Source organism: Pelophylax lessonae (assembly GCF_965119305.1).
Source record: "Pelophylax lessonae genome assembly, chromosome: 1".
Lineage (NCBI taxonomy): Eukaryota > Metazoa > Chordata > Amphibia > Anura > Ranidae > Pelophylax > Pelophylax lessonae.
The window spans coordinates 334,861,751-334,889,524 of record NC_138768.1 but is presented as its reverse complement, the minus strand read 5'-3'; the positions used below and the strand labels follow the sequence as shown (position 1 = coordinate 334,889,524).

At 40.1% G+C, this 27,774-nt stretch overlaps 1 protein-coding gene and 1 pseudogene across 2 annotated transcripts in view; one reads left to right on the top strand and one right to left on the bottom strand.

Moving 5' to 3' along the window:
* Nucleotides 1–27,774, bottom strand: part of AUH (AU RNA binding methylglutaconyl-CoA hydratase) — a 445,506-nt gene that overhangs the window by 206,397 nt on the left and 211,335 nt on the right. Inside the window, exon 6 of the mRNA XM_082264199.1 lies at nucleotides 13,980–14,036. Within this exon, the coding sequence (XP_082120325.1) occupies nucleotides 13,980–14,036 (57 nt within the window). The remainder of the gene's footprint in view (nucleotides 1–13,979; nucleotides 14,037–27,774) is intronic.
* Nucleotides 19,017–22,425, top strand: LOC309544381 (annotated as a pseudogene). The gene is made up of 2 exons: nucleotides 19,017–19,049; nucleotides 21,899–22,425. The product of its transcript is annotated as an uncharacterized misc_RNA (transcript).

The following is a 27,774-nucleotide window of genomic DNA, read 5'->3' as shown; positions in this document are numbered from 1 at the left end:
GTGCCCTTATCTTGACTATTATATCCAGTAAGAGATACTGTAAGTCGTTACTAAAACATCTCCTGAATGCCACTAGGGCATGCATCCCCAGCATGTGGAAACAACAATCCCCGCCCACCATGTTGCAATAGTTTGCTAGGGTGACAGAAATCCAACAGATGGAATGCCTGATGGCTGCACTCGGGGACAAGATGGAGGAACCTAATACACGCTGGCTATATGGCTATATGGAGACAGGTTTTACTTTTCAGGTGAATATTTAACCTATTCTTAACGCGAGTCTGCTTCCATTTGTAGCTCGACTCCTTGTGCCGTCTACCCCGCCGTACCCTATAGGTTGTACTACCTTCTCAGTATGAACATGTTAGTACTGTCCTCTTGCAAGTTTTCTGTCACAATGCAGTGTAGTTTTTCTATGGGTGTTTCAACCCTTAGACTTTTGTTATATCATGTCAATGTGGTGTTTAATTGTGCATTTCATTGCTAGCATACTTTATATTCGTGTCTGTACGCATTTTGCATGTTTCTGCTATTGGATGTTTTCATAATGTGATGACACATCATGCTATTGTGTCCTGTTGCATATCTCAAAAAAAAAAAAAAAAAAAAAAAAAGGTAATCCAGTGGCTCTACAGCCGTTCTGATTACTTTTCCTAGAAAGAGAAAAACTGGGGTTTGGGAAGAATACTGGGATCGTCACTGTAACTGCAGTCATGATCCTAGTATTACCTACTTCAACCAAAAATCATTATTACTTTATTCCTCTAGAAATAAAGTAAATTATACTTGGCTGGAGTAAGAAACAAGGATGCATGATTATCAATGTTCTGCGGTAGCAGCAAGGTGTTAATTGTGATTGAATAAAATGTAAATAATTTATATGAATGTATTTGGTGAGAATTTACTGTTCAGATACCACTGCATAAATATATTTCTCTGCATTACACAAGTCAAACACTCCTAGGGAGGAGTCAATGTGGCAGCTGTCAACATAACTACAATTCCAGATGAAAGGAGAGCAGTTGGCACATAACAGGCTGTGCTTCAGGAAGAGAAAAAAGTAGAGCAGACATCCATGCTTTATTGTGTGGTGAATATGATGTCCTGAAAAAAACATACTTAACCCCCGAGCCAGCCTTACAGCAAATCTGACTGCCATTCCTCTCTGTATACTATACAAGTTAATGCAGCACATTCTCTGCACTAAGGTATTTTCGTTTGACATGGGCAAAACAAAAAAAAAAACAGCCCCCGTATAATCAATCAACTTTTATGGCCTTTAAAAGATTTTCAGTGAGTATAAAAATGTTCTTTTACCTATCATCTATTGAGGGACACAGGATAGTCCTAGTTCTTGGACATGTGTGATACGCCTGTATGAATGTAAATGTTTAGATGTGTGGAAAAGAACCATACAGCCACTGCATCTGTCAGCCTGTTATTGATTTTTAACAGGCTGCTAGCCATGACTGCATGGAATACCTGTCATTCCCAGGTACATACACACATGACATTCTGCACACTATACTATCCTTATGTAAATTAGCCTTTAAAGGTAAGAACATCAACCTGTTTGTTGAGGTGTTTGTTAAGGAGCATAACTAAAGTGTTTACAGTGGACAAAGACCACCTAGCAAAAAAACTCCCTATCAAAGGGAAAAGGCTCCTTCGCATTGTACGGAGGAAGGTCTGACTCCACAGGTTATTTACATTCTTCATAAATGAAGGTTTAACAAATAGAGTGCGATTGCCACAGCCATAAAAGACCCAATGGCTGGAACAGAAAGCTGATCGCCCATTTTCAGAGTAGATTGCACTGTATTGATAAAATAATCAAGAACCTATTGTAAAACTGAATACTACGGTGCTTAAACACAGACATGTAGTGCCGGTTCACATTGGTGCGATGCGGGAAACCTGCAAATACACTGCGGGTTCCCGCATCGCACCCCACTTACAGGCAGTTCACACTGCCATATGCGAACTTCTGGGGGTGTCAATTCAAAGTTAACCACACCCCCAGATTAGTTTGCATATCGCAGTGCGAACTGTCAGTTCAGACAAGAATTGGATTGCATAGGTGAGAACACCCACGTGATCCGATTCAGGATCCTGTGCGACTTGGGTCCAAATGCAATGCAAATTCAGCCTTACAATCTGCATGGCTGCATTTGCATCGCACAGACATTGCATGTGATTTGCACAACAGTGTGGTGCGAATCACATGTAATGTCTGAACTGGCACTTAAGAAGAAGCTGTAAAGGCTTTGAACCTGAATTGGAGGTTTTAAAAGGGGCTTTAGGCACACTTAAGAGGTGGAGGCACAATAGTGAGTTTTAATGTGGATTGCACCGAAGTATGGTATGCATAAAACTATAGCCATATCATACCAGAGGCTTAGCCACTGCCCTAGACCTGGAAAATGCCCTATGTCTTACTAACACAGTACATAGTGATCTAGAAAGCACCATAAAACAAAGCCCACAGTCTAAAGGTCAGTGTCAAGGCTAGCCCACTATTTAACAGTCCAATATGGTTTGGGTAGGGCTACCAAAACTTGAACGAGGAAATACCAATATACTTCAGCTCAAAAGCTTACTCATCAAGAGAGCTTGCCTAGAATAGATTATGCCAGAGTATGTACCACACTCTAGATTTGAAAAGTGCTCTGTGGGGAACTAAAGGTAGTCCCAGAGTTACATACATCCGACTTACAAATTACTCATACTTACAAATGGAGGGAGACAACAGGAAGTTAGAGAAAATCTACCCCCAGGAAGGGAAATTCACTCCTGGAAGAGTTATCATGGAAAAAAGGGGTCTCCACTGAAGCTTTATCACCAATCCTTGTTTCCACGACAACCCAAAATTTTCAAAATCCAGTTGTCACAGGGAAAGAAAGTGAGGTTAAATCTTTTGATTGGGGCACAGACAGCAAAACAAACATTACAGGGGTGTTAACTCTTCTGTATGCTATCCAAAAAACTTAGAAGTCATTTCTTTGGCTGGAGTTACACTTAAAAAATGTACTTGTTCCAACTTGCATACAAATTCAACTTAAAGAGGTTGTAAAAAAAAGTTTTTTTTTTTTAAACGAACACCTGAAAGAAAAACACATAATGAGCTAGTATGCATCACATACTAGCTCATTATGAAATACTTACCTAAGAACGAAGCCCCCGCAGTGCCGACCGCTTACCTGTCCATGGGCGACATTGTTCTATCGCCCTTCTTCCGGGTTTGCGGCATCCGGCCAAATGATTGGCTGGAGCCGCGATGATGTCACTCCCGCGCATGCGGGAGCCGACGATAATGGCACGGGGCTCTGAAGAAACGGCACGAGCGGCCGTTCCTTCAGAGCGCATGCACCAGTGACGTCACTGGCTGCATGCAAAGTAAATATCTCCTAAACGGTGCATGTTTAGGAGAAATTTACAGTACCTATAGGTAAGCCTTAATATAGGCTTACCTATAGGTACAAGTTGTAGAGGAGGGTTTACTTCCTCTTTAAGAACAAACCTACTGCCTGTATCACAGTACAGACAGGTCTGGAAAGCACCAGAAATCAGAGTCCAGTGCCCAAAGGTCACATTTCAGGCTATCCCCACAATTTTCAGTCAAGCAGGTTCTGGGTACAGCTGCTAAAGCTGTTGCTGATGATGCGTTGATCCAGAAGAACTGTTGTGAAGAAACTAGATCCAAGGAAAAGGCATCCAATCTCCTAGCCCAGTAACAAAAAACGGAGGCATGATGGTTGGAAGTGGGGCTACACAGAGGCTTCCTGAAAAGTTTTGTTTGCCAATGTCAAAACCTCCTGTAGGCAGCAGTATAACCCACATGTCCAATAATTACTACTATCCTGTGCTTCCATTGGACAATAAGGAAAATGTGTAACAATAAATTACCTGATGCAGCAGGAAGACTAATTGGAAAAGGAAATCTGCACAGGTAAAAACATATAGATTTCTATTGCCGACTTCTATAAATAATATTTGCATGGCTTTTGTGTTGGTTTTCTGAGTTACAGGTATAGAACAGGTATACGGATAAAATGTTCTGACTTTACTGGCTTCATACTTTTTCTAGGTCAGCGAAAGTATTGAGGCCACAAGATCAACCTGGCAGCCAGCATTTTAACCACTTTACCACCGGAGGATTTTGCTGTCTTCCGTCCAGGCCACTTTTTGCGATTCGGCGCTGTGCAACTTCAACTGACAATTGCGCGGTCGTGCGACGCCGTACCCAAACGAAATTTACGTCCTTTTTTTCCCACAAACAGAGCTTTCTTTTGGTGGTATTTGATCACCTGTGTGACTTTTACTTTTTGCGCTATAAACAAAAAAAGAGCGTTTATTTTGAAAAAATAACAATATTTTTAACATTTTTTTATATGAAATTCCCCCCAAAAAAGATGTAAAAAACAATTTTTTTAAAAAATTTTTGGCCAATTTGTTTTCTGCTACCTATGTTTGGTAAAAAAAATCGCAATAAGGGTATTTTGATTGGTTTGCGCAAAAGTTATTGCGTTTACTAACAAAGGGAAAGATTTATGTCATTTTTGGTGTTTTTTTTTTAACGCGTAATGGCGGCGATCTGCGATTTTTTTTGTGGGACTGCGACATTGCAGCGGACAGATCGGACCCTTGACTGACATTTTTGACACTTTTGGGGGTACCAGTGACATTACTGCAGTAATCAGTGCTATATATATGCACTGTTACTGTAAAAATGACACTGGCAGGGAAGGGGTTAATTTTATTGGAGAGGGAGGGGTTAATGTATGCCTGGTGCTTACTGACGTGTGTGGGGGGAGGTGACTGAGTGAGTCATGGACAGATCGGATGTCCAGCTATGCTGAACAGTCCGATCTGTCACTCCCTGTCACTATGGAGATCCGTCCGCTTGTGTTTACACAGGCGGGCGGATCTCCACACTAGATCCCCGGCGATCGGGGCAGAGCAGCGGCGATCGCCATGCTCCTCCCCTGGCCCGACTCCCGCTGTGAATGAATACAGCGGGAGAAAGCCTCCGGCGGCGCGCAAGCGCCGCCCAGAAGGGGGAGTGTCTGACGACGTTAATACTACGTCGTCAGACGATAACGAGCCACTCTGCCGCAGTAGTATTACTGTGAGCAGACGTAAAGTGGTTAAAAGAAGGCTGGCAGTGGCAAAGTACAAATCTCTACTATTAAAGGGTATTTACTATCTTGTAAACGTGAATGTTGAGAAACTTAGTACTTTAAACTTTTGAAACCTCACTCTTACTTCAGAGGAACAGGTTCAGTGATTTTTGCTAGTTTCCAAGCTGGCAACATTCCACTCTTTTGGTAGGAGATCTACTATCTGCTACTTGTTTCTAATTTAAAAACTCATATTTTAGGTAGTATGCACATTCGTGCCCTTCACATTTTGGCAACTGGTGATGGCAACTGGTGAGAATCCACAAGATTCTTTTGATTTCTTACTTAAGCAAATTCTTCAACCTCCTGAGAATGATTGCTTATAGTGAGTATAGACTCATCAGCCACTTTATTACGTACACCTTACTAGTGCCGGGTTGGACCCCATTTTGCCTTCAGAACTGCCTTAATTCTACGTGGCATAGATTCAACAAGGTCCAACATTCCTCAGATTTTGGTCCATATTGACATGATAGCATCACGCAGTTGCTGCACAATTTATTGGCTGCACATCCATGATGCAAATCTCCCGTTCCACCACATCCCTAAGGTTCTCTATTGGATTGAGATCTGGTGACTGTGGAGGCCATTGGAGTACAGTGACCTCATTGTCATGTTCAAGAAACCAGTGGTGAGATGATTTGAGCTTTGTGACATGGTGCGTTATCCTGCTGGAAGTAGCCAAGAGAAGATGGGAACACTGTAGTCATAAAGGGATGGACATGGCCAGCAATAATACTCAGGTACGACATGGCGTTTAAACGATGCTCAATTGATACGAAGGGGCCCAAAGTGTGCCAAGAAAATATCCCCCACATCAAAATACCACCACCAACAGCATGAACCATTGATGCAAGGCAGGATGGATCAATACTTTATTTACGCCAAATTCTGATCCTACCATCTGAATGTCGCAGCTGAAATATAGATTCATCAGACCAGGCAACTTTTCCTAATATTCTATTGTCCCGTTTTGGTGAGCCTGTGAAAATAGTAGCCTCAGTTTTCTGTTCTTAGCTGACAGGAGTGGCACCCATGTGGTCTTCTGCTGCTGTAGCCCACCTGCTTCAAGGTTTGATGTGTTGTGCATTCAGAGATGGTATTCTGCATACCTTGGTTGTAACGAGTGGTTATTTGAGTCACTGTTGCCTATCATCTTGAACCAGTCTGCCCATTCTCCTCTTACAACAACAAGGCATTTTCCTCCTCACAACTGCCACTCACGGGATATTTTCTCTTTTTCGGACCATTCTCTGTAAATCCTAGAGATGGTTTGGCGTGAAAATCCCAGTAGATCAACAGTTTTTTAAATACTCAGACCAGCCCATCTGGCACCAACAACTATGGCACGTTCAAAGTAACTTAAATTCCCGTTCTTCCTTATTCTGATGCTCATCTTGAACTTCAGAAAGTCATCTTCACCACGTCTAGATGCCTAAATACATTGAGTTTCTGCCATGTGATTGGCTGATTACCAATTTGTGTTACTGAGAAATTGAACAGGTGTACCTAATAAAGTGGCCAGTGAATGTATACACCAGTTCACTTACTGCAGTCAGAACATACAGTGTGGCAAAATCTTGCTGTGCAACTCTGGAACACAGATGCACATTTGACATTTTGGTAACTAATATTTTGTACTAACATTATAAACTCCCAGTCTCAGGCTCTTGAATAATCTAAGCCAAAAATGGAGACGTTTATATTATCTATTGCAGTCACACTGCTTGAGAATGTCACTTTATGTAGAAATATACCATTTTGTTTATAGTAGATGCTAGTAAATACACACATGCCACAAACAGAAAATGTATTTCTAAGATTATCACTAAATTTCACATTATCTGGGCAGTAATTATGATGGAGCTAAATGAAACACTCATTCACCTAAAGTACTGCAATTTAAAATGCAAAAATGACTGGCTATGTACTTTAGTAAATGGAATGTACTGGGATATCTTCATTTATGTTTTGATGTGCTATGCTTCTATAAATAACCCTCTTTACCAGAGAATTTAACAGAGATCAAAAGAGTAAAGTCATAAAATGGTAAGGTTTTCAGCTAAGGCTAGCAGTATATATACTGTGATATAATTTAATGTTCTGAAATTGGTGGGTTCTAAAAGAGATTTTCTCGTTTTCTGGTTTCAGAAATTCTAATAACCATACTAGAAAAAAAGACACACATTGATATATGGTGTAACTGGTTGTCTGACAGCCAGGCCAATACATGTTTTGTTTTACTATTTAAATGGCAAATATTTCAAAATACACAATATAAAGACAGTCAGTCATATGCTGTCCTGCCAGGCTACTGATTGTTACTCCAGACAGAAAGCTGTTTTTGGCATTTGGTTTCTGTGCTGGGAACTCGCAGTGAGTACACTCTCAGCACTGAAACATGGCCACCCACCGATGCATATAAGGAGTGTTGGGGCATTGAAGCCCACCCTTTTACCCACAATCCTGAGAGGTAGGCAAGGAAAGTGCTTAAGAGGGGGAAATGTATAGATCAGGCTGAGCTGATCCTACAAAGTCACCAGGCCGTCCACTGTGAAGGCTATTGAATCTTTGGAAATGGAGACAAACCTGCTGAGCTAGTTGTTGAAGGGTGGTTCATATCTATTGTCGTCCACCTGCGACAGGAGTCTTGAAATAATTCAGGATGCACAGACCATTCTCTAAAGGCCAGATGTTGATGACTGATAAAGTTCACCTGGGAAACGAACATCAGTCAGGGCTGGAAAGAAAAGTTCTGTCCAAGCCAGAAACTGATCCCCTTCACTTTGTCCCACAAGACTTCGGTGCCTCCCTGGTGGTTGCTGTAAGAAACTGCTGTGGAATTTGGCCGCTGAATCATTGTAGGATAACCCTGCAAACAATAGGTCCAAGGTTGAAAAGGTAACTGAATTCCACCAAGTTCAAGAATATTGATAGAATCGAGCTTCCTTTGGGGCCAGGTCCCTTGTACTGAGAGGGTACCTAGCACTCCTCCCTAGCCCAAAGGGCTGGGATTCATTGTGATCACCATGCAAACCACTGGGAGGAAGGAATTTTCCAATTCCACATTGACCTACCACACCAAGGCAAGCTTGAACTTGCTTATCAGGAACTGCAACCTCTTTTCACATGCTCTCAGAATGTTACTCAAAGCATTAGGATGAATCCAGTGCTGATTTCTGGAGATTTAGGATTTGCCTGGTCCATTGGACATTGGCTGACAGTGCCTAAGTCAATTCTTCTCAGAAGAAAGTCATCCAGATATTCCACTAGGAGGATGTCCTAAGTATCAGAGTGAGAACAGGGAACAGTAGCTTGGTCAAGACCCAAGGTGCAAGGACAGGCCGGAAAAAAAAGGGCAACAAAATGATAATGTTGCATGCCCAAAGCATGTTGACCATAGCTACCTAGGTTCAGAAATCAACAAAAAGTAGGCACTAGCCTTTTTATACAATTGGTGTACAATAACCTGTAATAAAATAAATCAAAATGTCCTTATGTATAATATAAAGTGCAACTTTGTTAAAAAGAAATCCCCAATCACCGTGATCTTTTGAAATCATATATTAGGTGACTTATTCTTAATGTGAAAATGTGCTCTTCCACGTGCCCGGGTGAGATTTACACTCACCAGAAGGTAGCAGCCGAAAAAGCAGCCAACAAATAAAAAAAAAAATGTAAATCCTGTACACAGATTTCCAAATCTTCTCCATAGGAATCCAAATATTAAAAGGGGCAGCTGCTCTTTTTCACATTTATTTATTAATTTATTACTTTCAAAGGATGGTGCCCTCATGTTGTTAGTAGGTACCTAAGGTGCCCTATGTCAGGGTCAGTTAAGTACCAAAAGACACTTTACAGGCTGGACCTACTTCTTCACAGAGGGTTTCAGGTATGGCTTCTGTGGCAATTCCGAAGAGCAGTCAATCCACAAAACAGCAAAATGAGCCCTTCTGGCTCTGCAGCAACTGAGGCAAATAAATCATAAATAAATTTTCATAAAAACAAAGAACATTTTTTTCTGAGAGGAGAGAAGACATCTGTTTTCTACTGGGACACCAGCAAAAAACTAAGGCATGCTAGGGGTAGGAGGGGTCACCAACGTGTTACTTACAGTTTTGTTTTGCCAGTGACCAATTTCCCGAAAGCAGCAGCATATTCCAGTGAAACCTGAATACTAATCCCTTGTTCCCTAATGTACCATCAAGAAATATTGTACCTGGTAATTGTATATGGTAATACCTTTAATGATGGTATTCAGTATATGAGTTTTATTTCTTATGCCTGTATTTATAGGTTTCTTCACATCTGCATGCAAACTAAACTGTTCAGCAAAAGTGATAGGCTACAGGGGTTGTGACAAACCATATAACACTGTTAGGGTGCTTACAATGGTTAGCTTTTATTCATATGGTTTAACCTTTTCTCCAAAAGAAAAAAATTAACTACTGTTTTAAATGTTTAAAAAGGGTAGCTGGAATTAGTTGGTTGTTTTTCACTTACTTAAACCCGAAGCTTAGTATATTATTTATTCAAGGCAAAGTACCAAACAAATTAGTTTAATGTAAGGGTTTGGAAAAATTGGAAAAAAGAAACGTGGACTTTGCAGGCACTGGATACTTAAAAATATAACATTTTATTAAATACTTCATATAAAATCATCAACAAAAAGTCACGAAAGACACATAGCAATAATATATCCCATGTATGGAGGGAAACAAATTGATACATCAACAACAGATTGGGCAGTTACATTGTTGGTAAGGTGGTGGGAAAATATACAACAAAAATAGCAATAAAAAATTCAATGATGCTTCACATCGAAATGATCATAACCGCAGGTGACAGGAGAATATGCTGTCTTCCCAGGAAGATCGGACGATGTGTTTAGCAATAGGTCATAGAGTTCCGTTGAGCCATATTGCTCGACATGTTGCGCCTTAAGCTTCCTCTAGGAGATAATGGATCAATGTTCTGTATATCGTCAATAGGCAATGACGATATAGGTAGAAAGATTGGTAACCAACAAGGAAGGAGGGTGGATGAAACATCAGAGTCATCAAAAAAAGTTGGATAAAAACGCACGTACGCTACCAAGCGTCATCAGCCAGCAAAGATTGGCATAGAGCACATCAGCTGGTGTGCCAAGAGAATAGTATGTAATGAGACACAGTACTCAACGTAATAAATACGGGTACTCTAATACCTGGTGGGGCTGATATTATAGCCCTCCCTGGTAATGTAAGGGTTTGCATCCCATTACTTGCAGGCAGCTGCTTCTGGTAAAAAAATCTTCCCTGCTATGTCTCCTTCAGAGCCACTGGACACTGTTCTGAGTGGCTGTTTTCAGCACTGTAAAGGTTAACAGAAGCTACTGCTACTGAGAAAAATGCAACTCATCCACCAACTTCTTCTCTCTCCATCATTCACAGAACTCCAACTAATATTGTCCCACAATGCATCCGTTCTGTGAATGAAGGAGAAGCAGCTGAATGACGGGATCTCCCCTGCTCATTTACAAAACACAGTGCATTGTTGAACAAAATTAGTCTAACAGAGAAGAATAGATTAACAAGCCCTAAAACTATGTTACAAGGGGAATTCATAAAAAACAAGAACTGCTGTGTTATTGCTATTGTCAGACTGTACCATATATGTATCCTCTTATTAAGTATTAGAGTGTTAAAACTTCTGTCAGTTTTTTTCTGCTATCTGTCTTATTAGGGAGATTTCTCTTCACTTGCTGTACTGTAGACCCATTAGTAATTGATGATATCTTTACAATGTAAGTGATAATCAGAACAACTGTCCCATTTGGAAGATTTCTCCACTATTCCTGATATGGTGTCAACTCGATGTACCCTTACTTTCATTACCAGAAACACCGGTGGTCAGACCACTTAAAGACAGCAAATCTCCCTAACAGGAACACAGACAGGCATCTACCTAGGCCCGAACTGGAAATATGAAAATGTAACCTTGGCCTGTGAAAATTCGATCCCAAATTTTCCAACACTGCAGTAAGTCATAAGTGACACAAACATAATTACATAGTCTGGCTGAAAAAAAAAAGACACAAGTTCATCCAGTTCAATCCACAGAGAAAAACAAAAACAAAAAACACAACAAAACACACACAAAAAAACCTCCATATACACAATCCTTTACCCACAGTTGTCCCACTGTTCTCTGTGATGACCTTAAAGTGAATAACTCTACACCAAGTTCACTATATGGACCACTTATATATGTGTTCATGTTGATCATATCACTCCTTAATCTCCTGTTCTCAAAGAGAATAAATTCAGTTCAGCTAGTCTTTCCTCATAGCGGAGCTCCTCCATGCCTCTTTTCAGTTTGGCTGCCCTTCTCCGCACTCTCTCCAGTTTCCCGATATTGTTTTTGTGAACTGGTGCCCAAAACTGAATTGCATATTCTAAATGAGATTAGTGGTGCACCGAAATTTTCGGCCGAAAATGGGCTTTTTCCATTTCGGCCGAAAATGGGTTAAAGATGCTGATATTACTGATGGCCGCCACAGGCGCAGTGCAGGTTACAAAAGACCCGCCTCTGGCCGGCGGCCCGCCTCCCGGTGATGTCACTACTACTGCAATGTGCATGAATGAACTAACACACCGGGCGGGCGAGCGGCCGCTAATAGCTGTAACTAAGTGAGCGCTTCACTTCCCTATCAGGCGGGGCAGGGGGGGGGGGACGCTGAGGCAGGGGGAGGGACGCTGAGGCAGGGGGGGATGCTGAGGCGAGGTTACCAATGGTATTAGTATTATACAGCATGATGGGGTTAATGTATTGCCACTGCTGGTCACTGATGCATTAGTGATCAACCAGTGGCAGTTAATTAACCCCTTTGTGCTGCATTAGTGCAACCAGTATCAGTGTAACCAGTGTTAATTAACACTGATACTGGTTGCACTAATGCAGCACAAAGGGGTTAATTAACTGCCACTGGTCGGTCACTAATGCATCAGTGACCAGCAGTGGCAATACATTAACCCCCTCATGCTGCATAATACAAATACCATTGGTAATTAAATTAACCACATACCAACCCGTCACAGTACATTTACTGTGACAGGGTGGCAGTGACAGGTGTACGTCGCTGCCTGTTTTTGGTGTATGCCCCTGTTCTATCTATTTTAAAATCATTTGGGGGAAAAAAGTAATTTTCGGTTTTTGGCCAAAGGAATCCTGCATTTTCGGTTTCGGCCCAGAATTTTTATTTCGGTGCATCCCTAGATGAGATATTACAAATGATTTGTACAGGGGAAAACATTATATCTTTCTCTCTGGAGTCTTTACCTCTCAATATAAGAAAGGACTTTGCTCACTTTGGAAACCGAAGCTTGGCATTGCATGCTATTATTAAGCTTATGATCGATCAGAACACCCAGATCCTTCACCATTTATTCACCCAGTTGTACTCCCCCCTATTTTGTATAATGCATGCATATTCTTAGCCCCCAAGTGCATCCCTTTACAATTATCAGCATTAAACCTCATTTGCCACATACAGCAGTTGCCTAATTAAACAGTGCATTGAGGTCAGCTTCTAAGTTGGAGACATTCTGTAAGGAAGTTATTCCACTGCATAGCTTGGTGTCATCTGCAAAGACTGAAATTGTACTTTTATTCCCAGACCCAATATCATTTACAAGGATATTTAAATTTAATGGTCCAAATACAGAAACCTTGGGTTACACCACTAATAATCTTAGACCATTAGGAGTATGAATCATTAACCGATACTCTCTGAAAACGGTCTTTTAGCAAGTTTGTTTACCCATTTACAAACTGATCTATCCAAGCCTGTAGATTTTACCTTACACATTAGCCATGTATGGGGAACTGTGTCAAACGCTTTTCATAAATCCAAGCAACTCTTTTATTTAAGTTTTTGCTAACCTCTTAATAAAAAGAAATCAGATTTGTTTAACAACTTCTGTCTTATGAATCCATGCGGTCTATTGCTTAAAATATTTTTTTCTAGCAAAAACTTGTTTATGCGGTCTTTTAGTAAACTCTTCAGTATCTTCCCAATTATAGAAGTTAAACTAACAGGTCTGCAGCTAATTGGTAAAAATTGTGATCCCTATTAAAATGTATGGAACCACATTGGCCTTACGCCAATTCAGTGGTACTTTTCCAGTCATTAAAAAGTCCCTAAAATTAGAAACAATGACTTTGAAATGACAGAGCTCAATTATTTTGGGACACATGGGTGTATGCCACCTAGCCCAAGTGCTTTATTCATCTATATTCTGTGTAAATATTTCTGGACCCTATACATTTTGAGCCACAGTGGTACTTTTGGAACTATATCAGAATCATCCCTATTATGAACTTGAGCTTCCCCATGCTGCCTTGTATACTTCAAGCTGAAGAAACTATTTTAAACATAAAAATAACAGTTATTCAAATGTTGTCGATATGTGTGTTATATACAATATGCCATGACAACCATTTTTTTTACTCTGATGTTGCTTTTACATTTTAGACGCGATATAAAATGTCAGTTTTCTGCATTTACTATTTGTGTAAATTCATTACTAGCTTAGTGTCTGCTTCGCTTTTTGTACAATATAATATACTGGTACATTATAATTCCCCTGTATTACAGGGCAACATAATAATAGAAAAATGCAAATTCATATTTTTGGTAAGTTTTGCCTATTGCCAGCTTTTTTTTGTAATGCAGAAACATAACAATTGCACATATTTCTTATTAGAAGTATAAATCCTTTTACTTTTATTTAAAGTTAATAAAATAAGCAGTCTTACCTGCTCCAGGAATTATGGCCAGCTTGGTTTCTACTAGACCCATTTTGGCTGAAGAAGCTGAGACATTAGACATAGAATTAATGCACATAAAAAAATGACCAACATGAAAATAACAGTCACCGAGAAACACACACACACACACACTCAATATTTAAAGTTATTTTAAACAAATTGCCAACATGCACAGTAAAAAAAAAATGATATTCACTCTATTCAATGTAGTGCATTGTCTTTGGACCTCATGTTGCTGTTCATGTGAATACATTTTAAAGAGATTTGCTACTGTATATTGGTTGCATCTAGAAGTAGCATACAGTGGTTGTTACATACATACAGAGCCAAAAGTATACATTATCGTTATAGCTTTACATCTGAGTAACAAACATGGTATTTATAAACTTTTTCTGATTTCCAGTCATTGAGGAACTGCAATTTGTTTTGAGTTTTATTTAAAAAATGGAACAACATTATAAGGAAACCGAGATTTAAAAAGTTTAAAAACAATTAGAAGTGATGTTTCATTGTTCCATCTTTATCATTTAAAGTAAACCTAAAGTTCAATTTAAAAGACTTACACATAATTTTCACTGTCATCAAAAGGTTACTAAAAGTTCTAATGACTCCTTCAATCAGTAGATGCTTTCCTGTGTTCCCAGTTAGATGAAGAAGACCCTGTCCACTGAATACATGCAGCCAAATAAGGCACACAACACTGTTAACTTCTTGGAAGTTACAGGATGAATTCTAAAGTTTAGCACACATTATGAGAAAATAGAAAAAAAAAATCAGGCATGATCGTTTGATTTTCTTATGTGTACACAACTTTCAACATTCCATTCAGACTTTCCAAATGAAAACTTCTGAAGGGACAAACTTCAAAATTATTCTGGTACATAAACAGAATTAACAATTTTTGTTTACTTTATTTTCGATTAATATGCAGTTTTTGTACGAGAAAATTTAATACAAAAGAAAAAAAAAAGCGCCTTTGTCGTACGAGAATTTATTCGTACAATTAGTACCATCCTTGGCTTCAACCTGCTGTAAAACATCAAGGAAAACTGAACAGTCGTTCGATTTTCTTATAGTGTGTAATGGACTTTATTCTATTTTCCTGCGCAGATAAAATTTTTAGGATAAAAATGAAATTCTTTTAGCATGTAATCTAGTTACTGGGGATATTAATGCACCATGGCACTCTCAGATCACATTTTTGGCCTTTGTTTTGTAAGTGTTAAATAGTAAGCTAACTTGTTAGTCATAACCCAAGAACATGAGTCATATAATACAATTCTAGCAAGTGGACTTCAGCCATCATAATTTAAAAATATACTCCTGATAATTTCCCTAAAGTAGATTGCTATTTTGCAGTATATTTTTATAAACACTGATAGGAAGAATGACAGCAATACCACAGTGAAGACAGCTGGTTTCCATCATGGAGCGTTCATGGGAGTGACAAATATACACATGACTGTACATTTTGTCTTGCTATCTCACCAGACCAAATACCACAAACATGACAAAGTAGTAGAACACTCTCCAGCTAAATGATAATTATGCACATTTCAAAAATAAGACACTTAAAAGAGGTGCAATAAAAATAAAAAAGTTTATTTTGTCTGGTTTTATCCATTGGCCCATCCCGGCTTCACTGGTTTGTCATGTTACACCAGTTATAGTAGAACGTGTTGCCTTTGGTTTGTTTCTCATTTTAAAGTGACATAAAAAGTTCAATTAAAGCAGCCACCGCATCTAATGACTGCTAAGCTGCAATCAATTAATATGTTTTTGTTCTGGGGTTAAAATACATTTTAGAATACAGCAAAAATGTAAGAATAAAAAGGAAAATATCAGCCTATACTTGTAATTTAGTTAGATAAATTAGAAACTTTCTCCAGTGTTGGTGACGTATGAACCACTAGACCTTCTATCCCTTGATATCTACTGAAGGGGAAAATTCATAAATCTAAACTCCGAGTGTTCCTAGACCTTCAAACATGTTTAAGTATAAGCAGCATTGAGCAGCAGTGTTCTCCAAAAAGGGCAAGTGAATGAGCCTTCCTGCTACACAATATTTCCTTTAGGCCCACTTACATTTTTTTATTATTATTATCTCAAAAGCTTTATTGAGAATTGAAACAGAACAAAATAAATTCCTATGTTAACTTCCAGGGACCAAAATATGTGTAAATGAACAATGGCAGCATAATCCTCGAGTTACTTAATATGGAGTATCTGCTATTCAATCCACCCCCCCCCCCCAACCCTCATTATTGCAGCTGCTTTATATACATGAAGTATCATCACAATATTCTGCCCAAAACCAATTCAACAGGGGCCAAACCAGGTGTGTCTAACCAGGAGGACCAAACAGCCTGGAACTTGCCTGGGGGACCTCTATGTTGAAAGATGTACTTTTCTAAGTGTAATGTGTCACCCATTTGAGCTATCCACTCCTTACAAGAGGGAGGGTCTGTTGACTTCCAATGTTTAATAATTAACTTGCGTGCTTGCAATAGGGCCCTAGCTATGGCTTGTTTCACAACCTATTCTACCTGCAATTCATCCAGGATACCCAGAACACACAGTTGGGGTTAGCAGGAATAACTACTTGAAATACCCTGTTCAGGGTATCCAGAATGCTCCTCCCATAAAGATGGTATTTTTGGGCACCCCCACATGAGATTAATTTAATCACCATGGTCTCTAGAGCACCTTGTACAGGTTGGGTTCTCTCTATGTCCCATATTGAATAATCTCACTGGAGGGAAGTGGACTCTGAGGTGAATATACAATTGTGATAACCTCTGTGTGACGTTAAGGGAACAGGACTGCACTGCCTGTAAGGCCTCCTCCCACTGTTTCTCAGGTCCACTTTAATGTTGCATACAGTGCTCTAACAATCAAATGCTTGGTATCTTGGTACTTTGTAAGGTCTTAGATTATTTTTAAAAGTGAAGCGTGCACCAAAAAACACTGTTCTCCCAATCTGTATAGCAATTTACTTTTCTTTTTTAAAACTGGCATAGTGTCAAAGACTAATTAAAGTGTTAATTTGATACTTTCACATAAGGAAAGTGTTAGTCCCCTTACGACAATAGCAAAAAACAATGTATGTAAGACTGAAAACATACATGCATACACACAAGATGCACAGACATACTTAAAGTGTTACTGAACCCAGGACTCTATATTCACTATATCTGGTCTCCTACAGTACACAGAACATGGAAATGCAATCACTTTAGTAGATATAGACTGTCTTGTTGAAGCATGTAGGAGGAGTTTTCATTCTCCCATTATTGTCCTATAAGGAACAGTGCTGACTGGACTTGTGCTGGTTACATGCACTCTCCTAAGAAGAAGAAATAAAAAACTCTCTAGGAATACACACTAAACAGAGCATGTGCAGACGGACTCTAGTAACTCTGTTTTATACAGAGATGTTTTGGGGACAATGCAAGAAGGGGTGGATCTGTTCATACAGAATCAAACAGTCTTTTTACACAATGCAGAGGATAAACCCCTTAGATTCCACAGTGAGTATAACATGCATGCTTTACTGCATATACAGACTGTTGTGAGCTTTGTAACACTTTAAGATCAACAAGAAGTTCCTATAAAGTGCAGTTTCATCTGTATTTTTACATAACTAAAGTGTTTTTTTTTAAATAAAAAGGTGATAGAGCAAGCGGGCAAGCCCTCAACTTTTTAAAATCAAATCAGTAGCTCCATATTTATGTATTGTTAAAAATTTAGGTAATTTAGCGCAGGCAATTTACACACTGCATATATTACAATTTTCCAAGGTTTGGGGCTTCCTGGGTACTCTGAAAATTAATAAAAGTTTGGAAGAAGAGATGGAAGAATTTAAATCTGTAGCAAAAGACTCCCCCTCTAAATTCTCCTCTACATGGGCAAGTTGGATACATTTCAGAACAACGGAATATTATATACCCAAGTAATGGGAGTTTCCCCATGTAACTAAACGCCTTTCGGCACATTGAACTTTATATATCCCCCCAGGTTCATAGAAACTCACAACATCTCTCTAGATCTAAACCTTCAAAAGACACAAACAGAACATTTACTTTTAATACACACACACCTACCAATAATTCATCTACATACGTAGGTACACTACTATAGTATCACAATACCACTCCTACTCTCCCGCCCCCTAATTTTTAAAACATTTTTTTTCTTCTCTCTCCTATCCTCTCCCCCCCCCCCCCCCCTGCACATGATCCTCCCTACACCCTTCTCTGGCTTTCTCCCACTACTCTCATCACTCCCAAACTACATAAGATTACCTTACAGAGCTCCACCTTATTTCAAAATCGAGACACCCTACAAATCATACAGTTATGATCTGGCCTCTAGAGCTCACACGTGCAAGTCCATAGGCGACACTGTCAACATCCTTTTACATATGAAAGTGAATTAATATAATAATTATGACATAAACCCATAAGCAGAACCCAACACAAACCCAGACTAAACAAATGAAGACACAGAGTTGAATATGTTTGCGTTTGTGTGTACATACGATTGTATAAACATATACCTATATACGTAGGCATCACCAAGTATATTTCTTAATACAGAATACCCTGTTACCATGTGATACAATTATTCCTTTATCCTCTATGGCTTGTATATTTTTTATACTTTGTTGTAATTACTTGTTATATGACATGCTGTAACCATACAGATTTGACATTGTATCCCATCTGGATCTTGTATACCCCATCCCCCACGATGTACGGTTTAAACTACTTTTATTCAAAAAAACTTTAGTTTGGAAAAAAAAATGTTTGGAGCAGGCCCTTTTGAATGAGTGCACTTAATTTAGGATTCCACTTACTTTTATTTTAATGATTGGATAGGATTTCCTTATGTGACTGTGGTTGAGATTTACTAAAACTGAAGAGTGCAAAATCTGGTGCAGTTCTTTATAGAAACCAATCAGCTTCCAGGTTTTATTGTCAAAGCTTAACTGAACAAACTGAAGTTAGAAGCGGATTAGCTACGATGCACGGCTGCATTCCAAGTGCACCAGCTTTAGTAAATCTCCCCCTAAGCATCCAGACAATGAAAAAAACATGGCTTATTTGTCCACAGGCACTTGTCATAGTTCTTAATGGGCTGCTTCACCACTCTGTACAATCTCTTCTACAGTAAATAGTACACACCCAATATCTGACCGCACAAGACCCATAAATATCTACTAACTTGACAACAGTCCGATATATTGAGCAAGCAGGGAGATGGGCCATACAGTACATTTACTCTCTACAAGATCATTCGTTCCTATTCTCTGCAGCTCTGGCTCAGCACCTATTAAAAAGCTAACAGATAAAGCTCAAAGATGTTTGGGAGAATAACTTGTGTGGTAGTTTATATAAAGACTATACCCTGTAAATATGTGAAAATAAATTTGCAGCCCTTGAGAAAAATGTAAGTAGTGCAATACTCAATTGATAATAATCACTCACAGTAAAAGTAAATCAGAGGAAATTATCAAGTGAAAATATATTATTGTGATCATGTGTCGATTTGGAGTGCTGCTCAAAACCAACCCAGTACTTCAGATGTGGAAATGGCTGTGTATGGCCTCACCATCCACGTCCCCTGGCATGTTTTGCCCCCACCTACCAGGGCTTGATCAAAGAGGTTTTATATATATATATATATGTATGTATATATATATATATATATATATATATATATATATATATATATATATATATATATATATATATATATATATATAGTTAAGAAATTGTATTCAGCAAAAAATAAAGAAATTATTAGGAGGCTAAATTTCTTTTTCAATTTTTTTTTTCTTCTGACCTTACAGACAGCAAAAATACTGGGCTAGTCACATATCACATGGAGCAGGCATAGATCTTCTATTGGAGCAGCTGATATAAATAATATTTCTAGGACACGAGATTAAAGAAATTATGAGAAAGACATTTATTTTTATGTTTCTTTTGTTGTCAAACCTAATATATTGCTTTACATGACATGGTCAGTGCTCCTTTTTGTTGCTATGAAAAAATAAAACAATGATAATAAATCAAACTTTTGACACAAAACCAATAGTATAATTAAACCATTTGTAATGGTATTTTTTTTTTTTTAAATTAAAATAACAAACATGTTATACTTACCCACTCTGTGCAAAGTTTTTGCCCCAAACCTCTTTTGGGATCCCCTGTGCTATCCTCCCCTCCTTTTCTGTGTTTGCCCTCATAGCAAGTGGCTTTCTATGGGGGAGCAGATGTGTTGGCGAGCTCCAATGACACACACACAGCGCAGCTTGGCCACTCTCCCCACTGGTTTTGACTGACAGCAGCGGGAGTCAATGTCAAAGCCTCTAGTGAGACCAGGAAGAGGAGAGAAGAGCTGCAGCAGACAGGCACAGTGCTGGATTGGTAATGTTTAGGAGCTAATATTAGAAGTGTTTAAGGGGGGCTGCGGGAACTGCTATTTAAAAGGTTTTTTTTTACCCTAATGCAGAGAATGCATTAAAAGAAAAACAAAATGTAACGATAGAGAAAACTGGATTTTTGACTTACCGTAAAATCCTTTTCTCTGAAGTTCATTGACAGATGCAGCTGCATATTCTTCTTGACCATTGGGTTATGCTGCCCCCTATAGGAGTAGGACACTAGACAGGAAAAATCTTTACCATGCCTATGGGGCAGCGTCTGCAGGCATATACCCATACACTATGCTAAAAAGATTCAGTTTTGTTGCAAGCAGTGTTTAGAAGAAAAAAAACCCCATCCCACTCATAATTAGAAGGGCGGTTGCTGCGTCTGTCAATGAACTTCAGAGAAAAGGATTTTACGGTAAGTCAAAAATCCAGTTCTCTCTATCGTTCATTGACAGACGCAGCTCCATATTCTTCTTGACCACTGGGATGTCCCAAAGCAGTATTTGCATGAGGGGTGGGAAAAAAACGCAGAAAATAACGTAATTCCCCAAAAGGCTAAACTTAGCCAACCAGGTAACATGGAGCTCAACCAGGAACAACTGGAGCTCACCTAGAAACAACGTACACCCTCAAAGAGTAAAAATTGCTCTTTTAAACAGCAGCCTGCAAAACCTTGCAGGCAAAGGAAGTATCCGAGGATGCCAACATATCTACTTCGTAGAATTTTGTGAACGTGTGCACAGACGACCAAGTTACCGCCTTGCAAACTTGCATTACTGATGCCTGATGGCAAAAAGCCCAAGAGGCACTCAGTGCTCTAGTAGAATGCGCCTTCACAGGGATTGGTGGAACCCGACCCTTCAGTGAATAAGCCTGTACCACCGTCTACCTGATCCATCTGGATATGGTCGCAGCAGACGCAGCCAATCCTTTTCGAGGTGCTTTGGTGAGGACAAAGAGAGTCTGATTTCCAGAAAGAAACAAAGCAATTTCCTTGGGATGCTTGGGCCTAGGACAGAGTGAAGGCAGCACAATGTCTTCATTCAGATGGAAATCAGAAACCACCTTAGGAAGAAATGACTGCAAGTACTCCATTCAAGTACAACTTTTCAAGTACAGTGAAGAGATATTGCAGGAGACTGAAGAGATTGAAGAGATACTGAAAGAGATTGGCTTAGAGTTTGCAACTGACTCATCTGTGTTTTTTGCTGACCATTGCTTGAGAAGAGGAAAGGAATTTGGTCAGGTGTTTGCTATTGTGCGTTTGCTAATGAAAATAGCTCATTAAGGTGTTTACAATTTTTTTTATTATTTTTTTTTATTTTTCTCCTCTTTAAAATGGCAGACTTGGTTCAGTGCAGGAATTGTTGTGCATTTATTTCATGTTCCACTCTTTGGAGATTCGGATGCTGTCAAATCTGTAGACAATTCTCCTTACTGCAGCAGGAAATTGCATTTTTTAAATCAGAGATATTTAAATTATCTGTTAAACAAACTCCAGCTGGGACTGCTGCAATGCCACTGCCACAGAGGACCCCCAGAAATGGCAGATGGGTTACTGTAGGTTCTGGAAGACTTAGAGTGGTGGATAGAAGACATGTCCCACAGTCGGTGGTTCTCCATAATTCATTTGCAGCACTCTCAGAATGTAAGGACAACATGGATATGGACTCAAGCACAGAGGGTGAGAAACCATCAACTCCTATGTCTAATGTATGCAAGACTGCAGCCAAGGACAAAAAAGATAAAGTGAAGTCTCAAAGGAAGCAGCTGTTGCTGGGTGATTCAATCATAAGAAGTGTGGAGCTTAAAGAAAATGGTTTTGTGAGATGTCTCCCTGGTGCTACTGCTAGACGAGATAGAAGACGTATTATTAATATTGTTAAGCAAGCAAAGCAGGAAGGGGACGTGGATGTTCTTGTCCATCTAGGGACAAATGACCTGGCTTGCAATGAAGTGTCAAGAGGTGAAAAAATCTTTTATCACACTTGGTAATGACGTACAGGATTTTGCATCCACCATTTCTGAAGGTCTGCCTGTGCATAATGTTCAGAATGATAGGCAGAGGCGCATAAAGGAGTTCAACATATGGCTTAGTAAATGGTGTCAAGAGCAAAGATTTGGCTTTGTTTCTCATGATAGCTCTACGTGGAATAGAAAGGAACTGTACAAAAAAGATGGTTTGCATCTTTCTCTCAAAGGAACAAATGTACTTAGTGAACAACTCCAAAAATTTGCGAGAGTATTTAAACTAGGAGGGGGGGGGGGCAAAAGAGTGGAAATACAAGAGTCCAATTGCCCCCCCGAAACAATGCCAGAACAGGTCAGAAGCACAGAGGTTAAGAAATGATAAGCTCAGAGTCCTGTCTACAAATGCTTGCAGTTTAGGTAAAAAAATCAATGAACTTGGGTCAATAATGGCATCTGAGAATGTAGATTTAGTGGCTGTTACGGAGACATGGTTTAATGAAAGAAATGACTGGGACATAACCATACCAGGGTAGTCTTTATACAGAAGAGACAGAGAAGGCAAGAAAGGAGGAGGAGTGGCCCTGTATGTGAAAGATAGCATTAAATCTAACCTAATACAAGTTGGTGAGGCCAACATAGAGTCAGTTTGGGTTACGTTGCAGTTTGCTAATCATGCAGTAACTCGTGTAGGTGTGATATATAGACCACCTGGTCAAGTTAAAGAACTAGATGATCTACTAGTTGAAGAAATAGCTAAAATGAAAGGAGAAGTTATCATTATGGGAGATTTCAATCTTCCAGATATAAACTGGAAAACCAAAATAGCAAGTTCTACCAGGAGTACAGATATTCTAAATTCCCTACTGGGGTTGTCTCTGCAACAAGTGGTTGAGGAGCCAACCCGGAGGGAGGCCATTTTGGATTTGGTATTCACAAATGGGGATTCGGTATATGATGTCATTGTAGGCGAAACCTTGGGATCTAGTGATCACCAGTCAGTGTGGTTTAATATAAGAACTGTGAAAGAGTCACACCACACAAAAACAAAAGTTTTAGATTTTAGAAAAACAGACTTTTCAAAAATGAAATTAGTCATAAATGAGTCCTTATCGGACTGGAACGGATTACATGGAGTCCAGGAGAAATTGGACTACTTAAACGGTGCATTATTGAAGGCAACAGAAAATTGCATTAGACTTGTCAGTAAAAGCAAAAAAAGGAAGAGACCACTGTGGTACTCAGCAGAAGTGGCCCAAATCAATAAAAATAAAAAGCTAGCATTTTGTAATTATAAAAAAACCCAGAGCAATGAAGATAAGGAAATCTACAAGATTAGGCAGAAAGAGGCCAAGCAAGTTATAAGAACTTGTAAAGCGCAGGCAGAAGAAAAACTAGCTCAGTCTATGAAAAAGGGGGATAAGACATTCTTCAGATATATAAATGAAAAAAGGAAATTAAAACAAGGAATAACTAAATTAAAAACAAAGGACGGAAGGTATGTAGAAGAGAATAAAGGGCTAGCCGACTGCCTTAATGAATACTTCTGTTCAGTTTTTACAGAAGAAAAAGAAGGAGAAGGACCTCCACTTGAAAGGATGACTAATGAATAATTTGATGCATGTGTCTTTACAGAGGAAGAGGTTCTAAGATTGCTGTCTAAAGTGAAGACAAATAAGTCACAGGGTCCTGATGAGATACACCCAAAATTATTAAAAGAGCTTAGTGGTGAGCTGGCAAAACCATTAACAGATTTATTTAACCAATCATTATTAACAGGAGTCGTCCCGGAAGATTGGAAATTGGCAAATATCGTGCCCATTCACAAGAAAGGTAGTAGAGAGGAATCGAGCAACTATAGACCAGTGAGTCTGACATCAATAATAGGCAAATTAATGGAAACCCTATTAAAGGATATGATTGTGGAACATCTTAAATCCCATGGATTGCAAGATGAAAAACAACATGGGTTTACTTCAGGGAGATCATGTCAAACAAATCTTACAGATTTTTTTGACTGGGTGACTAAAATAATAGACGGTGGAGGTGAAGTAGACATTGCATATCTAGATTTTAGTAAGGCTTTTGACACTGTCCCACATAGAAGACTTATCAATAAACTGCAGTCATTGAGCATGGACTCCCATATTGTTGAGTGGATTAGGCAGTGGCTGAGTGACAGAGAACAGAGGGTTGAAGTCAATGGAGAACATTCAGAACAAGGTCATGTTACCAGTGGGGTACCTCAGGGATCTGTACTGGGACCAATTTTGTTTAATATCTTCATAAGTGATATTGCAAAAGGCCTCGATGGTAAGGTTTGTCTTTTTGCTGATGACACAAAGATATGTAACAGGGTCGATGTTCCTGGAGGGAAACGCCAAATGGAAAAGGATTTAGGAAAACTAGAAGAATGGTCAGAACTCTGGCAACTGAAATTTAATGTGGATAAGTGCAAGATAATGCACCTGGGGCGTAAAAACCCAAGGGCAGAATATAGAATATTTGACACAGTCCTGACCTCAGTATCTGAGGAAAGGGATTTAGGAGTAATTATTTCAGAAGACTTAAAGGTGGGAAGACAATGTAATAGAGCAGCACGAAATGCCAGCAGAATGCTTGGATGTATAGGGAGAGGTATAAGCAGTAGAAAGAGAGAAGTGCTTATGCCGCTGTACAGAACACTGGTGAGACCTCACTTGGAGTATTGTGCGCAGTACTGGAGGCCATATCTACAGAAGGAGAGAGTTCAGAGAAGAGCTACTAAACTAGTACATGGATTGCAGGAAAAAACTTACCAGGAAAGGTTAAAGGACCTTAACATGTATAGCTTGGAAGAAAGAAGAGACAGAGGGGATATGATAGAAACTTTTAAATACATAAAGGGAATCAACTCGGTAAAGGAGGAGAGCATATTTAAAAGAAGAAAAACTACCACAAGAGGACACAGTTTTAAATTAGAGGGGCAAAGGTTTAAAAGTAATATGAGGAAGTATTACTTTACTGAGAGAGTAGTGGATGCATGGAATAACCTTCCTGCAGAAGTGGTAGCTGCAAATACAGTGAAGGAGTTTAAGCATGCATGGGATAGGCATAAGGCTATCCTTCATATAAGATAGGGCCAGGGACTATTCATAGGATTCAGATATATTGGGCAGACTAGATGGGCCAAATGGTTCTTATCTGCCGACACATTCTATGTTTCTATGTTTCTATGATTTGATCAAAGTATCACTTTATCTCTGTGGACTACCAGATAAGGTGAACGACAGGACAGAGACGCCAATTAATAGCCACCAAAAAGGCAACCTTCTGAGACAGTGTAAGCAGAGGAATCTCCCTAATGTTCTCAAAAGGAGGTTTTTGAAGAACAGAACAGAAAATACCAAATTAAGATCCCACGGAGGTAGCGGGGATCGCTTCGGAGGAGCCATATGGCGGACCCCTTGTATAAAAGTGTGAATCAAGGCATGTGTAGCCAAAGGACGTTGGAAAAACACAGCCAAAGCCAACACTTGGCCTTTAAAAGTGCCCACAGCCAACCGCTGTTCAACCCCCATTTTGAAGAAAGGTCAAAATCCTAACCACCGAAAAAAGTGTGAGGATGCACCTTCAGCGATTCACACCATGAGATGTATGATTTCCACATACGATGATAGATCTTCCTGGAGGCAGGCTTTCTGGCCTTCAACAGTGTAGGAATCACTGAGTCAGAAAGACCCCATCCTTGAATACCTGGCTTTCAACAGACACTCTGTTAAAGCCTGCGATTGTAAAGCAGGATGGAAGATCGGCCCTTGAGACAGCAGATCTTCCCTGAAAGGAAGTCTTCAAGGAGCCACCAGTGCACCTGTGGCGTTGGCTAGAGGATCCTGCGACCTGGCTACAAATCTCTGAACCTTCTTGTTGAGTCGAGAAGCTAACAGGTCAACGTTGGGTGTCCCCCACCGGACACACAGGAGGGGAAAAACCTCTGGGTGCAGAGACCATTCCCCGTGATCCAACACCTGACGACTCCAGTAATCTGCCTGCCAGTTTTCCACACCTGGGATGTGCACTGTGGAAAGGGCTGGAACAAAATTTTCTTCCCATTTCAGGATCTCAGCCACCTCTCAGACCGCCAAGACACTCTTGGTGCCCCCTTGATGAGTGACGTAAGCCACGGCCGTGGCATTGTTCAATTAAATCCGGACTGGACAACCCTGTAAACGATTTGTCCAGTCACTCAGGCAAAGCTTTAACGCTCTGAGCTCTAGAATATTGATCGGAAGTCTGGACTCTTCTACTGTCCAGAACCCCTGTACACACAGTTTCCCCAGCACTCCTCCTCAGCCGGACAGGATGGAGTCTGTGGTTACTACACTTCAATACAATGGGAGGTAGGACTTGCCCTGGCGCAGCGCTAATGAGCGAAGCCACCATAGAAGAGCAGTCTTTGTGTTGTGACTTAACCAAATCATAGTGTCCAAGGACTTTGAATCTTTGTTCCATTTGACAAGAATTTCCCTTTGTAAGGGTCTCGTATGGAACTGAGCAAACGGAACCGCCTTGAAGGTCGACACCATCAGACCTAAGGCTCGCATGCAGTTCCGCAGAGAGGACAGATTGCTGCATAACCTCAAACTAATCGCCCCCTACAACTTTTGCAGCTTGTCCGGGGGAAGAAAAACCCTCGCCGAAGCGGAGTCCAGAGTCAGGCCCAGATAATCCAGTTTTGAGGATGGTACCAAGGCAGATTTTTTTAAATTCATGTGACAACCAAACTATTGCAGAGTCCGCACAGTGATTGTCAAGTCGCCCAACAGGGCTGAATGTGAGTCTGCTCTTAAGAGGAGATCGCCCAGATACCCCAATACCACAATCCCCCGTTGTCGCAGTAATGCCAATACCGGAGTCAACACTTTGGTGAAGACCCTGGGGCGGAGGAGAGACCAAAGGGTAATACCACAAATTGATAATGCTCTTCTCCAACAGCGGAGTGAAGAAACCGCTGGTGTCCAGCGTAAATAGGGATGTGTAGATATGCGATGGAGGCCAAAAAGTCTCCATGGTGTAGGAATGCCACTACCGTGCAAATGGACCCCATTCAAAACTTCTGTACCCACACAAAGCGGTTCAGAGCCTAGAGGTCCAGGATTAGATGCACTTCTTTCCTGGGCACAGTGAACAGGTTTGAATAGCACCCCTGAAAGCGTTCCCAAGAGGGAACCGGCTAAATCACCCCTTGCGACAGCAGATCTTGTACCGCCTCTTGTAGATCCCTTAACAGATCTGGAGATAGGCATAGATTGGAGGGGAAGAACCTGTCCGGCGGTCGAGACTGGAATTCGATCTTGTAACCCGATCGGATCAGTTCGTGGACCCATTTGTCCTGAA